Consider the following 16,792-nt stretch of genomic DNA (forward strand, 5'->3'; position numbering starts at 1 on the left):
GTTTCCTCTACAAAGGGTGGGCGCGGGGAGGACTTGGGTGTCGTTAAAACCTCTTTTCTCCCAACCTGGACCCCTATTCAGCGCTGACTTACAAAACAGGCCAGGTCCCTGGGTATTCTTTGCATACTCAGTAGCCCAGCCCATTGCTTAGCAGCTACCTTAATCTAGCCTTGTATTCTAAGACAGAAAGAGAAGGCCTGGTCGAAACAAAACCAGACAATAAAAGAATCCCAAAACTTCGCAACCTGGGATTTCAAAACCATGACCTTCTTTTTTCCTCTCTTCAGCGCAATTCAAGAGTGCAAAGGTGTTTCAAGACATATAGGCTTCAGAAGTGGCAGCTAAGAAAAAAAAAAAGTGTGAAATTTAATTTAACAAGTTGGAGTAATTTTTTTTAGACCTTAAACAGTGTCTTAGCGATCAATAATGAATTCAGTTAAACTACCTTTCTTAATAATCGTTCTGTCTAAATACTGTGGAATAGCAAAAATTACCCACATCTTTTAATACAGGAAGACAGAGGCAGAAAAAAAGTACTTAGTGGCATAGTAAATACTGTGGGGTTTATAATTTTTAAAAAATGATTTAGTCAATTGAATGAGTCTATATTTGTAATATTCTAATTCAAAATGAAGAATTTGAAATTCTCTGCGGGGGTGGAAATATATGGATTTGGGGTATCTTTAGAGAAACAAAAGTTGAAGTCCAGGAAATTTGGGTCTCAGAAATATTTTGTTGTCATAATTGTGATTATGTAATTAATAATTAACATCAGAAAAATTTAAAGATAAGTGCTTTTTAATGAATCTCTAGGTACTCTAGGCAATTCTTCCCAAGGAGATGTCGATTCCATTCTCCAACACCCATTATCGAATTCCACAAGGATTTGGGAATCTTCTTGAAGGCCTGACACGTGAGATTCTGAGGGAACAACCAGAAAACATACCAGCTTTTGCAGCAGCATATTTTGAGAACCTTCTAGAGAAAAGAGAGAGTAAGCTTTTTTAAAATAGACATTTTTAAAATAAAAGACTTAAGCATTTGGTTATGGTAAAACTTATTTAAGACCATCTTCATTCTACAACAAGCCTTTAAGCAGGTGACTTCACATAACAGTTCTTGCTATTGGAAACAATATATGCCTCTTTGACAGCTTCTCTTGATTCTCTTATTCAAGGTTTCCTGTTTATTCTCCAGACTTTCTTCACTGTGTTTCTCATGGACACACAGTGTGGAAGGGGACCTCTAAAGATCAGACAAGTGTTCCTCTCCACTATCTAAGAGACTGCTCTTGTGCATCCCCAATAGTTGACTTTCTATTCTTCCTGAGAGGGTAATTTGCAATTTTCTTTAATTTTTGATTCTTCTCATTTGAAAGTATTATAAGTATTACAAAAATAATTCAACATGTCTTAGATTAAATAAAACGGTCTTCACTGGGGTATGAAACTGTTCTTCAATAAAGGCACAGAAACAAACTATTTTGAAAAGTGAACTGCCAACATGGGAAGGTAATTTATATTCTTTATACTCTAAAACTCTCATCCTGCACAGAGACAAAGATCTAAAGGTAACTCTTTGATTGAGAACCAAAGCAAAGCTCCTTCACTACCATGAATAAAACTTCCAAATCCCCAGTCTTAAAGGTTTGTGACTATCATGACCTGACCCAGAATCAAAATTGGGAATTAGTAGTTATATAAGTTTATGCTAAAAACCTATTCTTGACTATAAAATTCATTTTGTATAAACTGTTGTTATTGTTACTTTCAATGATAGTATTCCAACAGAATGGTAAAGGTGACTAGAATTTGCCACAAGCAGACAGACATTCCATTGCAAATCATTTTACAGAGGGAAGAATCTTAGACCAAGGCTCGAATTCAAACAACTCACATGCATGGCACAGCTCCACCCCTTGTCCTCTTTATTCTGCCCTTGTAAAGCTCAGAATCTCTGCCAATTTCCAGGCCATTGCTAGTCTTTCCCATGTCCAGTCAAGATGAATATTTGTTGCACAATCTTTTTTTAATATTTTTTTTTTCAGTTTTCAGAGGACACAACATCTTTATTTTATGTGGTGCTGAAGATCGAACTCAGCACCCCATGCATGCCAGCCGAGCGCGTTACCACTTGAGCCACATCCCCAGCCCTGTTGCACAATCTTACTTATACTTTTAAGTTGCACTAAAAATATTTGACAAACTATATTTAGGGAGAAAAGGTTAGTAAGAAAAATGCTTTGGGGAAAGAGGTAAATTATTATGAACACTAATTTTGTTATCATAACATTAATTTTTACAAATTCACGCAGTAAAATGCCTTTAGTCATTTGTTTAATTTTAAAACTCAGAAACATAACATTACAGAAACGTTTGAGTCATCATTACCAGATCCCAGTAATAAAAGCAATTTCATTATTCAGATTAATGGCCTGGGAATACTAGCTCAGTAATAAACAACCGGTAAAACCATTTGAAAAAATTTTAAGCACCACACCCACTTCCATCCATGTTAACCAAAGGTGAATTATCCAACTGATATAAGTATCAGAATTTAGTATCTCGAAAAAGGCAAAAGAAATCATGGAATTTCTTCTCGGTATCCCATACAATGCAAGAATTCCCTTACTATCATTCATCACAGGTGATTTTTAGTTTTAGTGTTTGTTTTTGTGACAAAAAACATCAGTATATAATATAAGTGGTATCTCAAATCACTAGGGAAACAGTGGGCTTCTTATGAATTGATAATGAATTAAAGAAGTTAAGAATAAAAGTAGACCGATTCAGAATAAATTCTAAATTGGTTGGAAATTTAAATATTAAAAAAAGAAACCAGGGTCTGGGTCTGTGGCTCACTGGTAGAGCGCTCACCTCGCACATGTGAGACCCTGGGTTCGATCCTCAGCACCACATAAAAATAAATAAGTGAAATAAAGGTATTAAAATATTTTTTAAAAAAGAAACCATACAAATACTAAGAAAAAATATGAATGAGTTTCTTAACATAAAAAATTGCTAACTAAGTTGCTTTAATGGCTTCAAATTCCAGATACAATTATGAACAGATTGATAAAATTGATGTCATAAAAGTAAACTTTTACATGACAAAAAGTACCAAAAAGAAAATAAAACTATAAGTGACAGGAAAAAAAAATACTTGTAATTATTATCCCAGTGGGTTAATAAACCTAATAAAGAGCTTGTAAAAACAGTGTCTTATGACCCACTTCTAATGACAACCATATTGAAAAAAGAAACAGATACGAATAATTCAAACAAAAATAAATGCAAATAGCCCTTAACTTGAAAATCTACTCAAATGCTGCAAGTAGGGGTTGGGATTGTAGCTCAGCGGTAGATTGCTCAACTAGCATGTGCAAAGCCCTGGGTTCAATCCTCAGCACCACATGAAAATAAATAAATAAATAAAATAAAGGCATTGTGTCCAACTACACCTAAAAAATATGCAAGTAACAGAAGTCCAAATCAAAACTACACTGTTACCAACAACCACCCCTCCATCAAACTTGCAAGATGCTTTTTGCCAGTACACTCTAGGCAAGGCTAGGGGAACATGTACTCACACACATTACTAGTGGAGAAGCAAAATGGTACAACACGAAGGACAGAAACTCAGTAGTACCTACCAACGTTATATGTGTATTTAATCGTTGGCCCAGAAGTTCTACCTCTACATTTATGGAAACAAATATACAGTGGAGATTTTTTTTTTCTTTAGGTACTGGGAATCAATCTCCAGGATCTCATGCACACTAGACAAATTTTGTACCACTGAACTGCATACTCAACCCCTATAATAGTAAGAGTATGTCTACTCAATGTAATAATATATAACTTTAAAAAGAATAAGGAAGATCTCTAGATATTGAATGATCTTTAGGAATCAGTGGGAAAAAACAAGATGAGAGAAGGTGTGCTTAGTATCCAACAAAAGATTGATACGAATATATAACTTTATTTTAATGTAAGACTAAATCTTTTAAAATTAACATTTTCCTCTAGCAAAAGGAAACAAGATAAAATATAGTTTAAGTCTGGGTTTATTAATATTTAGCATAGTAATAAGATTAAATTTTAAAATTAAGCAATTCCTGACATTTAAAAATGAAGTTAAACAAATGAACTAATAGTAAGTAGGTGACACAAACACAAGGAAGAGAATTATTTCAAGTAAGTACATCACACAGTAATTTTACTGTACAAACCTGGTAGGTATAGCCTAAAATTAAAATAAACAAAACATAAAAACCTTAAAATGTTTTCAGTAATCACTGCTAATAATATTGTAGTAGAATGTTATAATTAAATCAGAATGTCCCCCACAGGTTCATGTGTTAAAGGCTGTCCCCCAGTTTGTGGCACTGTTAAGAGGTGGTGGAACCTTTAGGAGATAGGGCTTAGAGGGAGACTTTAGATCACTGGGAGCGTGGCCTTAAAGGGAATTGTGGGCACTCTGTCTCTCTTACTTGGTCAAGAGGTAAACAAGCTTCCTCCATACTCCTGCTGTGATAATGGCCATAGGCCCAAACACCGGAGCCAATCATTCATGGACTGAAACCTCCAAAATCATGAGCCAAAATAAACCTTTTCCTCTTTTTAAGTTTATTTATCTTGGATATTTGTTACAGTAATGGAAAAGTGACTAAGAGAGGGTTATTCTGAACACTATTTATTTATATAGTATAGAATAAAGCAGGTAAGCAACTATGCTAGTGCTATGAGGAATCAGTATTATTGTAGGAAAATTGACATAAAATTATAAAAATGAAAGAAGTTTATAAAATTTTGTAGTTCTAAATTTTATTTTACTTATTTTATATATTTGTTGGTACTAGGGATTGAACCCTGGAGTGTGTTGCTACTTAGCTACATCCCCAGTCCTTTATTTTTTATTTTTTATATTGAAAAAGTTCAGTACCAGTGGGCACCCAGCCCCTAGATTTTCATCTCTGAATATCGTTTCCAATGACCCCTGGCTTCTTGGGAAACTAGCTAATTCTATGCACTGGTCACAGATACAGAAGATGAGGCTGACCATCTTGTCATACCAAGAAACAAAAACACTCTCAAGGATTACTAAAGTAGTTTGCAAAGGACTTAGGAGAATCTGAGCACCTGAATTAAGCTCCCTCTGGCCAAATTTTGAACAATTACAACATCAGTACTGGAATTCATCCAGTTGGTTAAATATTCATGACTTCATAATTAAAACAAAACCACCATTCATTGGACATCTTGAGAGGATCTTAGGAAACCAACTGATTATTTTGAAAACTGGCAGAGGAGAAGAAAAATTTTCTTTTCTGTAAGAGCTGTATTTCAGGGTAACCAAATAGTTGAAGAGGACAATCACTTTTTTTGTTGTTGTTGTTGAGTTTCTTCAAAAAATAAAGAGGTAATGATCAAATTAGAGCATTACCATTTTTCAACCCCTAAAGAAATGATCTTAAGTGATTTATCAACACGGGACCCACAAATATTATAAAAAAAGAGAGAAGTAGATATTATTTATCTCCTGATTGCACAACTCTACTGATCAAGTATTCTTACCCCAAAAAGTCAAACCTCAATCAGATACAATCTATAGGTCTGCAGGACATTCAAAAGCAAAGAAAATTGTTAAAAGCCACCATGAGATAGAGTCATAAATATCCAAACTGTGGAAAATTCCAGAGGAAAAATGACCCAATTCCATCAACAAATAAATTGCTGCAAGGAAAATAATGGGTGGGTGGGGTTCCATTAAAGCAATTTAAAAGATATAACAACAAAAGGCTGTACATGCCCATTTTGGCGGGAGGGGGGGTGTTAATTTGATCAACAACAAAATATACTAGACAATGAGGGAAATTTGGATAGTTGACTGGATAGTTGATTATATTAAGAAATTACTGTCCCTATTTAGGTATGATAATGTTATGGTTATATTTTAAAGATAAAGATCCTTTATCTTTTAGAGATAACATATTCAAATGTTTGTAAATAAAATAATAAGGTACTTAGAGTTGGCTTGAAAATAATCAGAAGAAAAGATTATAGGTTAAATAAATCATGAGTTGATAATTATTGAATCTAGGTCATACACATATGGGACTTTGTTATATTATTCTCTCTACTTTCTAAGTTTGAAATTTTTCATAGTGAAATGTTAAAGGAAATTTCTGCTTAAATACCTCATCCTATCACATCAACTATCTCTATAATATGCCTTATATTTTAAAAAAAAAAAACTCCCATACTTCACTTTTCCAAACTTCTTGACTACTTAGCATTTATTTTTAAATACTTTTCTGTATTTACTAATACATATTTATATGTGCCTCTATTCATATTTAAATATTGACATTTGTTCTCTCATTCCCGTTTTGTTATAAATTCTGTGAAAGCAGAAGGAATGTTTTTTAGTGCTAATGTAAATATCCCCAAGGGCTCATCTAATGTTTAATTGATCATCTTATATTTAAATGATCACTGGTTGTGTCTATAGCTAGACCATATGAATTGTCAATAAGATTTTTGACTGTCAATAAAGAAACTGTGACTTGGAACAAGAAATTTTTGTGTGCTGGTACTCAGGATTTACTTTAATGAACTCAAAATAAGTGAAATTATTCTTTTTTATTATTTAGAAACCAACTTTGATCCAGCAGAATGGGGGGCTAAGGTAGAGGACCGCTTCTATAACAACCATGCATTCAAGGTATAGTTCTATGAAACCATTGAATTTGGCTATTTCTTCTATCTAGAAAACAAATATTATTAGTTTCTCCCCAGAATTGTGAGAATTAACATGAAAACTTTTAAATTACACTGTTTTTTCTAATAAAATTCTTTTCTGAAGTATTTGAATCAAGTATAGATTTTTAGATTAAATTTAAAGATGATCAATAGACAGAAGGTGCTTGAAAGTTATAGAAAAATTATCCTGTCTGAAATTCTTCAAATTTCATTGAACATCACAATGCTTAGAAAGAGCAGATACTCAATAAATGGATGACATTGTTAAATGAATGGATGACATTTCATATAATAAAACAACATTAGTTCAAATATTTCATTGTCACTTATATGTTACAAAAGACTAATTAGAATTAAAGATGGTAATGGTATAAAGTTTTCTCTATAAAGCTAATCTCTTTAGAATCTGAACCTATCTATCTCAGCAGTATTCTCAAAGATAGCTTTTCTTAACAAGGTTCCTCAAAAACCTTAAGCCCTAAAAAAAAAAAAAAAAAAAAAAAAAACCTTAAGCCCTAAATTAAAGCACCCATTACATGTCTTGCCTTTGTAGCTAATATAATTCTAGTTTTGTAGCATCCTTGGGAAAACTAAGAAAAAAACCACCACTCAAAACATTCTCTGTGTTCTGTGGTTCAGATAAGGAAGGATGGTTGAGAAAGATTATTGGGATCATCATCATTGGGATCAACTGGGAATTTAACAGAAATTTATAGTCTCAGTTTCTACCCCAGTTCTACAAATCAGAAGTTATATTTTAACGTGATCCCCAAAGTAATTTGTAGATATATTAAAATTTGAGAATACTAGCTGGGTATGGTGTTGCATGCTTATTGTCCTAGCCACTCAGGAAGTCAAAGCAGGAGGATCACGTGAATCCAGAAGTTCAGAGCCAGCCCTGGACAACATAGTGAAGACCCTGCCTCAAAATAATGGAAGGAGACCCTCATTGTTATACAAAATTACATATATGATGGTGTGAGGGGGAAGAGAAAAAAAGAGAGAGAAATGTGTCACAGTAGATTGGGTAGAGAGAAGTGATGGGAGGGGAGGGGAGGGAAGTAGGGGATAGGAAGGGCAGCAGAATACGACACTGTGTGTATAAACGTGGCTGTATAACCAATGTGATCCTGCAATCTGTACAAGTGGAAAAATAAGAATTCATATCTCATTTGAATCAAATGCATGACATGTCAAGATCATTGTATTGTCTTGAGCAACTAATTAAAAAAAAAAGAAACAACCAAAACGTCCAACAACAGCCTAGATAAATTCATGACTCATTGCTCTAGTCAACAACTCCATAATCATTTAAAACACACACACATTATCATAGGATAATAAATGATGTGGAAGATTAAAATAATAATAATAATAACAACAATAACAATAATAATTTGAGAATACCACTTTGTACAACTGAGATAATACCATCTTTTGAGTAATTAGAATTAAAAGGAATTAACAAAGTTCAGGTTTTGATGATGTTCTTCAGTAGATATGGGGAAGGTCCTGCAGCAGTAGCTGTTATTTATTCCAGTGAATTCAAAAGTGAAGTTCCATTCATTTGTGTCTACATATATGGAGATGATCTATTTATTTCTATTTTACTAAATTCTCTTTTGTGAAATAGAAGGGATAATTTTGAAAAATATTTTTCCTTGGGTCAAACAGTAATTTCAGAGTGTTTTTTTCCTTTCCTTTTGAATTCTTAAGGCTTTATTTGATTTCCTTGTATATTCTCAATTTTCTGTTTTATGGTTAAAATGAAAGAGGCCCTTCCTACAGATGGTGAATTAGCAAAACCTATATTTTTTTGTTTTGTTTATTTTTTTAAAACCTGTATTTTTTTAAACACTTTGAGATAGTTTTAATTATTCTAGTTTGACACAATATCTTTATTTTATTTATTTATTTTTATGTGGTGCTGAAGATCGAACCCAGGGCCTCGCATGTACTAGGCAAGTGCTCTACAGATGAACCACAACCCCAGCCCTTAAACCTATATTTTGAAGGAACACTCATTAACCATATCAAAATTGGTGGAGCTGGCTTCTCTTTTTATATTTAAATCACTCTCTGCAGGGAAACATATTTCCTTGACTTGTTTTTAATCTATGAATTTCATTAAGTCAATTTGACCTCACACTATGCATCACAATGGCATTTATTTTATGACTATTTTAGAAATCATTGACACCCCTTTTTTGGGCTTTCCTCAGGATTCATTACCTCACATTATTGACTTTTACTATGAGACAATGGTTTGTTTTTAATGTAAATCAGTGACGAATTCATTTCAAAAGCAGAACAGCAAGCATTTTTGCCAAATCCTTAGTCTTTGAAATGTGTTTATACATATTCCCTTGAGAGCTTTCATTTATTTCTTCTTGTTCCAACATGTTTTACTTAATAAAAGATATATATTGACCCTTTCCCTTTCCCATCTCTCTAGGAGCAAGAACAATCTGCTCAAGAAAAGTCACAGACATCTGTGAAAGGGGAAGACATAGAAGACATACCAGGCAATGCAGAAGTATGTAATTTTTCCATTTATTATCAGATTTCTACAAAGAATGATATTGCTCACTTTAAAATTATGCTCCAAATGTGAATCAGTCTATTATCTATATTGTTAAAATTATAATTTTGCTTTATAGATAATTAATGTTAGTGATAAATTGGTGTATTATTTTCACCCATGCCTTTTATAAAGGAAAACTCATTCTACCTATTAAAAATATAATCTTATTTTCCAAGATTGTCAGTGACAGAAAATCTTCCCTTGGGGAAATGCTAACAGAACTTAGAGCCCCAATCTCAATCTTTCAGATTCATCTTCCACTCTGGGAATTTTTCACTAATTGTTACTGTCACCAAGTCACAATGGCAGAGGTTCAGAGATTACAAAAGGAAAAATCATAGAGAATTACATACAGGGAAATAAAATGACTTCACACAATGTGACTGACTCATCTTCCATGCATAGACCTCTACAATAATGCCTTCCTCCTGATAGCCTACATCCAAAGTGCAGAGACAAAAGGAAGTTTGCCCTGGATACCAGTCTATAACTCAGTTATATGCTAAAGCCAGCACTCAAGAGACAATTATACACATCTCTACTCAACTTCAAGTTCAGTAATATGGTTTTGTTTTTGTTTTTGTTTTTGTTTTTGGTACTGGAGATTTAACCTAGGGGTACTTTACCACTCAGCTACAGCCCCAGCCCCCTTTTTCAATTTTTATTTTGAGACAGGGTCTCATTAAGTTGCTTAGGGTCTTAATAAATTGCTAAGACTGGCCTCCAACTTGCAATCCTTCTCTCTCAGCCTCCGGAGTTGCTGGAATTGCAGGTATGCTTCACCATGCCCAGCAGTAATATCATTTTAATAGCCACTTGAACATACTAAGGCTATGGAAAAAAACTAGAAATTAGGGCTCTTTTTTTGGGGGGGGGGGGCCTGGGATCAGGGGTTGGAGTGGGGGTGGCAGGCAGTTGTTAAACATTTACCAGCATATCACTGTCTATATTCTTTATAGTTCAGAATCAGGAGGACCAAGCCTCATGAGAAAGAGCCCACTCTATATAATGTCAAAGGCCAAACCTCTGAGTTGTTTTTCATGTCCAAATGTCCTACTTAGTTATCCAGTAATTGACACCTAAAAATGGACGTGCCCCTCAAGAAATATCTTGTTTCTCACACAATGAGGAGCAAATTTTCCCTATAATATTTACAAAATTATTCCAGAATTATATTAGTACAATCCAATAAGCCGAATATTGGTAGCAGTGTAGTGGGAATTCAGGGAAGAAGGAAAGGGACTATTCTTTCCTTACATCTTCCACATCTTCCCTTATAGATAAGTTTTCATTGATTTCCAACTTGAGAGTAATTTGTTTGCATATATTGGGCATCTCAGAGGATTTTATACCATTCTTTTTGCATTTAATTGCTATTTGTTTCATTGTTTGACCATGGAGGTAGTCAGGGAAGGATGAACAACCCATAGGTCCATCAATAGGAGAATGGTCAGAGTTATGTAATAAATGATACCATAGAAAAAGAGAACTAAGGTACATTGTTACATGGAAAAACTAGATGCAGAACACCATGATTAGCATGATCTCATTTTTAAAATAAAAAGGTATGTATACATTTTTAAAATAAAAAGGTGTGTATACACACACACACACACACATACACACACATCTTCATATAAACATTTTTGCATACGGAGAAATTTTGGAAGGAGACACACACTTAATCCATTAAAATGCTTAACCTATTAGGAAATAATTTGGGAAAATGGAGAGAACTTTTCACTGAAAGTGATATTTAGATTTTTTAAATATGCATATATAATTTTTATAATTTAAAAATGTAGGGCTAGGACTGTAGCTCAGTGATACAGCACCCGCCTCACACATGTGAGGCACTGGGTTCAATACTCAGCACCACATAAATAATGAATAAAGATATTGTGTCCAACTACAACTAAAAAAAATATTTTAAAAAATAAAAGTATATTAAGGGCTGTTCAACTTACACTTAGGATCCATGCATTTTGCTGTCTGTAAATTATACCTAATTTTTTTAATATGTCAAAGTGCAACCAACAATGATAGACCTAACATTACTGGAGTAAATTAATTTATCTTTGGTACTCCACCCTTAAGTATCTGATTTTAGTCAGGCACAGTGACACATGCCTGTAATCCTAGTGGCTCAGGAGGCTGAGGCAGGAGGATCGAAAGTTCAAAGCCAACCTCAGCAACAGGTGAGGCACTAGGCAACTCAGTGAGACACTGTCTCTAAGTAAAATATAAAAAAGGGCTGGGTACACGGCTCAGTAGTTGAGTGCCCCTGAGTTCAATCCCCAGTACCAAAAAAAAAAAAAAAAGTATCTGATTTTAATTATCTAATTATTTAGAAATTTTAAAGTTAACATTTTAATCATCTTATGTAATCATGATTATTTTTAAAAGTGCTTTTACTAATCTTCTTAACATTTTTACCATGTTTCAAGGATTCCTACTTATTCCCCACCCCCCCCAAAAAATGTTATTGCTCAGGAAAACTGTTAAATAGGAGCTATTTTGGAAAAAAAAGAAAAAAGAAAAAGAAAAGTTGGCAATGATCTTTTATTGCAGAAGCATATTAAAGAGCGACAAAACAAAATACCTGCTATTTTGGCATTTGCTGTTTAGTACATCTACAACGTGACAATATATAAAAATTCTCTCAGGAAGCAGCAGATCTCTGAAAGTCTATCCTTAAATTGATTAAATTTATGCCCTTATTTCTATGGCATCAAAAACACATGGGATGTTTTAAAAATCTCTTTTTCTTTCAATGAAGGAGTTGGAGGAAGAAGAAAAAGAAAAAGAGGAATCTGCTGCTGTCAAAATCCAGGCAGCCTTCCGGGGACATGTAGCCAGAGAAGAGGTAAAGAAAATGAAATCAGATAAAGTTAAAGATGAAACAGAAGAGGAAAAGGAGTAAGGACACTGGTTTCCCCCCAGAACACTTGAAAAAATAATCCAAATCCATCAACCTTGTTGGGATTATCGGGGTTTTTTTCCCTTAGTAAGGGAAATTTGATGTTGTAAAATAACATTTGTTGCTGTTGTGAAAAATCTGTCATGAGCATTTGTTTAATAAACACGCCATTGAAACATACCACTTGAAGACTTCTCCAAGATCATGGGAACTGTTTATATTTGCCCTAAGTCTACACATAGACCCCTTTGGATTCAGCTATAGAACTGGAATATCTGAGTTTTCAGAGATGTCAGAAGTTGTGTGGTCTAACCATTACCTACTGAATAAATCATCTCTATCACATCGCTGAAAAAAAAAAAAGTTTCTTTATCCCCTGCTTCACTTATAGCAATGAAGAATACTACTGCCCTTCAAATCCTCTTCAGAGTGTGTGTGTGTGTGTGTGTGTGTGTGTGTGTGTGTGAGAGAGAGAGAGAGAGAGAGAGAGAGAGAGAGCGCACGAGCGCAAATGAGAATCAAACCCAGGACCTTGATTTTGCCAGACAAGCGCTCTACTTACTATTGGGGCACATCCCAAGCCTCTAATTTTTGAATAGCTTGAATTATTAGAAAAGTTAAAAAATCTGCCTACTTGTGTTACATTGGTTTTCATTTGTCATACATGCTTTCAATCATTTATCAAAATGTATTGAGCCCTATTTATGCGTTGAGACTTCACAGTGAAATGTTCTTTCCTTCATGCATCTTACAACTTATTATGGTTTGCTCTCTAAAACCAAACAGAATAAGACTAATAGTATCACATTTGAAAAGACAAAAGCAATCATTATGTCATACTCCCTTCTTCAAGTAAAACTCCCCAAGTATCTTTAATGTATAAATGATGATACTTGTTTCACAGTCTAAGAAGCCTTTTTATCTGTTATTTTTTCAGTGAACCATTCAAGTCCCAAGTACCTTATTTTTAGAAAGTTCATTTTCTCCTTTTTGAGGGCTCCCTTTTCTTGATTATCCAAAAAACTTGGGATTCATGAATGAGATGAAAGAGTTCAGTTTCTTTCTGCCACTGGAGAACTGCTTGCGAGCTAACCTCCTAATATCCACTGTACCCTTCCTCCCATTCCTACCCCCCTCTCCTCCAGGCTTAGAGATGGGGGAAAAATTAGTTCCCCAGGGTTTCAGCTATTCATTCCACTATGCACTCAAAAACATCAACCTGCAACACCTTTCCTTCTTGAACAAAGTCATCCTGCTCAAAGAATTATCAAGGGAACCCAGAATTAATGCAAAGACTTAGCTTCCCTGTTCTAGATCAAAAGAGACAAGATTTTCTTTAGTGAATATATAACAGGTGAGGAAAAGATACCATTTAGTTTTTTTAATAATTCTCTATTATATATGAAAAAAATTAATACTGAGTTTTCTATCTAGTCAGTTCACACACATACACAGACACACATTTAGTGGGAGTGATATTTATGAAGGAGGAAAAGAAAAAGAAGATGAGGAGCAATGGATGTAGTCTTAATAACAACACATATCAATAACATTTTGTTAGCACTTATCTAACTGCTGTTCCTTCTCAATCCTTTGCGTAACTCTTCAGTTCCCCGTCTACTAACCACTACATTTACCCATTGATCTCATCCAATCTCATGACTTTATAAGCCATCTCCATACTCATCACTCCCAGACCTTTCTCCCTCCTCCTCCAAATTTGAATGTTCAACTGCCTACTTAAAATCCCTATTTGGATATTTATTCCCCCTCAAAAGAAAAATGTCCAAAACACCTCCTGATATTGCCTCCCAAATCCCAATTCTCTGGAGTGTTTCCCATCTCAGAAAATAGCCACTCCATTTTTCCATTTTCCAAACCAAAAACCTTGGATTCATCCTTAACTCCTGTTTCTCCCCATCCCACATACAATGTTAGCAAAGCCTATGGGGTCTACCTATACACCAGAAACCAAACACCTCTCATCACTTCTGTTGCTACCACCTTGGTCCTAGTTCCCATCATCACTCTCATGAACGTTTACATTGGCCATCATTGCCACATTACTGTTGCATAATCCATCCCAAAGTTGTCTTTTCCCATGGATAATTGTGAAAGCAACAATTTAGCTGAGCTAAGCTGGATCCAAGACTCAAGATTAGGTTCAGATCTGCCTCTAAGCTGAGGGTTTGTCGGTTGACTAGGGGAGTTATGCTTCAGGCTATGGGCCCAAGGGTCAACTAATAGTCAACTAATAGTGTCTGTGCTTCATGTGTCCTATTTAAAGCCCATGCTGAAGCCCAGGACAAACTCTTTTCATGGTGCTCACAGAAGTAAAAACAGGAAAACCCAACATGCAAGAATATTTCAAGCTTTTGCTCTTATCACTTACTCTTTCATCCCATTGACCAAAGAAAGTTGTCTGACTAAGCCCAAAGTCAAGAAGGTGAGGAAATTGACTGCTCCTCAAGCAACCATAGGAAAGACCTCTTGTATGCATAATACTACTACAGGGTAGTGAAGAATTGGGACCAATAATCTACCATATTGTGATCTCCTGGTTATAATTATTCATATCCTTCCCACATGTAAAATATACTCATATCTCAAAACCCCTAAAAGTTGCATCAAATATTTGAAGTATATGATCTCATGATTTACCTCAGGTCCAAATATAGCTCCTATGTTATAAAACCTATGAATTAAAAGAACAAATATCTTCTTATCATATACCCAACATACAACAAATAATGGAATACAGATAATATAACCATTAAGAAGTTATCTGATTCAAAAAATAATGGAAGCAAATAGCAGTTACTGATCTGAAATAATAATGAAATCCCACCAAGTGAAGGGTGTCAGGTTCCTTTATATGCTGGGGTGAGGAATAATGTTCCATAATATGTCCTGGGTTTGATCCTTCAGTTTCTAGCAATGAAAAAAAAACAAAGAGGAAAAAAAGAGTTTTGAGTCTATCGTCCATAAAACTTTTGGTTCTATACTCTAGGAGTATAGAACCAAAAGTTTTTTTTTTTCCATCATCTTACTTAGTCCTTTGCAATGGACATTAGAAATTTGCCCTTTTTGGTGGATAAATGGGTTTCTCAGACTATTTCCTATCTGTGGAAAACTGAGAATCCAAGTGTCTATTTATATCTTCCACAGCCTAAGTCCCTCTTGGTTGATGGTAGTGCTTCTCCTAATAAAGTTCTTTTTAAAACTGTATGGATTTTCTATGTGTTTGTCTTTAGTCAACTCCATGTGACAAGAGATGGAGCTGTACCTACAATTTCTTTCAAGATCTCTACCCACCCCCCAATTAAGAGCAGTGAAAAATTTAAATCACTATTTCAATAACAGTCATAACTAGTATCCCTAACAGTCATAACTAGTATCCCTGCTTCTACCCTGTCTTAGTCAGGGTTCTTTAAAGGAACAAAGCCAATGGGCTACATAGAGATATAAAACAAGGGAATTGGTTTATGCAATTACAGGGACTGAGAAGTCCACAGTATGTCATCAGTGAGTAAGAAAACCAAGAACTAGTGGCATAATTTGATTCAAGTCTGAACGTCTAGGAATGAGGAGAGCCAAAACTATAGCTCAGGCCAAGGCTAGATGAGATTCTTTGATGTAAGTCCTAGCGTCTCAGAAGTCTAAGTTCTCACATCTGAGGTCAGGAGAAGATGACTTGTCCAGGTTCCAAAAGAGAGAACTCACCCTTACTTTGCCTTTTTGTTCTATTGAGACCCTCAGTTCTGCCCATCCACACTGGTAAAGGCAGATCTTTACTCAGCCTACTGATTCAAATGCTAATCTCTTGCAGAAATACCCATAAATATGTTTTTGTGGCTCTCTGGGCATTCCTTAACCCAGTCAGATTATCACATAAAATTAACCAGCACACACACTTTCCCCCTTTCAATATAGCAGTCAAAGGATTCCATTATAATCATCCCTATCATCCCCCAATATCTTCTCATTTCTCTAAGAGTAAGAGCTAAAGTCTTCAGAATGGTCTACACAGCTCTCTGCAGATCTTTATCCTATTATCTCTGACCTCATCTTGCTTGTTCAAGGGCTCCAAGCACACTAATCTTGAAGTTCTTCCTTATTCATTCCCACCAAGCTTTCATGTGAGATTCTGTATGTGTCATTCCCTGCATCCCTGCCTGGAAGGGTTCTTACCAGACATTGTCTCATTCTTCTGCTCTTAACCCAATGAATAAAAGTCAGTGAGATCTTGCCTGGGACAAAAAGTGCTCCTCTTTCCCCTTCCCTTCTTAATTTTTCTTCTTAATTCTGAACACCATGTAATGTATCTTATTTACTGCCTACTTCCCCTAGTAGAATTCATGCCCCATCTATAGAAGTGGGAAGAGCCAAAGCATCTCCTTTCATCTAATTGGCTTCTATTGGGTTATACATGTATCTCTGAATCAATCGCTGAGCTTCTGAGAAAGGAATATGCAAGTTGTCCTATGCCTGTCACCACCAGAACATGCCCCTGCCAATAGGAGG

General features: G+C 35.0%; 1 protein-coding gene and 1 long non-coding RNA gene across 2 annotated transcripts in view; one reads left to right on the plus strand and one right to left on the minus strand.

Moving 5' to 3' along the window:
• The first annotated feature begins 840 nt into the window (after window positions 1–840).
• Spa17 (sperm autoantigenic protein 17) lies at window positions 841–12,609 on the plus strand. The gene is made up of 4 exons (XM_027945523.2): window positions 841–994; window positions 6,656–6,726; window positions 9,220–9,300; window positions 12,128–12,609. The coding sequence occupies exons 1-4, from the start codon at window positions 841–843 to the stop codon at window positions 12,269–12,271; spliced, it is 450 nt and encodes a 149-aa protein (XP_027801324.1). The 3' UTR covers window positions 12,272–12,609.
• LOC114100719 (uncharacterized) overlaps window positions 842–16,792 on the minus strand; it is a 39,332-nt gene continuing 23,381 nt past the window's right edge. The window contains exon 4 of the long non-coding RNA XR_003584125.3: window positions 842–921. This is a non-coding gene — a long non-coding RNA (uncharacterized lncRNA). The remainder of the gene's footprint in view (window positions 922–16,792) is intronic.

This window comes from Marmota flaviventris, chromosome 9, assembly GCF_047511675.1.
Source record: "Marmota flaviventris isolate mMarFla1 chromosome 9, mMarFla1.hap1, whole genome shotgun sequence".
Taxonomy (NCBI): domain Eukaryota; kingdom Metazoa; phylum Chordata; class Mammalia; order Rodentia; family Sciuridae; genus Marmota; species Marmota flaviventris.

Coding starts and splice junctions, on each gene's coding strand:
- Spa17 (XM_027945523.2), top strand. CDS start 841: ATGTCGATTCCATTCTCCAACACCCATTATCGAATTCCACAAGGATTT. Junction 995..6,655: donor CCTTCTAGAGAAAAGAGAGA/GTAAGCTTTTTT, acceptor TTTATTATTTAG/AAACCAACTTTGATCCAGCA. Junction 6,727..9,219: donor ATAACAACCATGCATTCAAG/GTATAGTTCTAT, acceptor CCATCTCTCTAG/GAGCAAGAACAATCTGCTCA.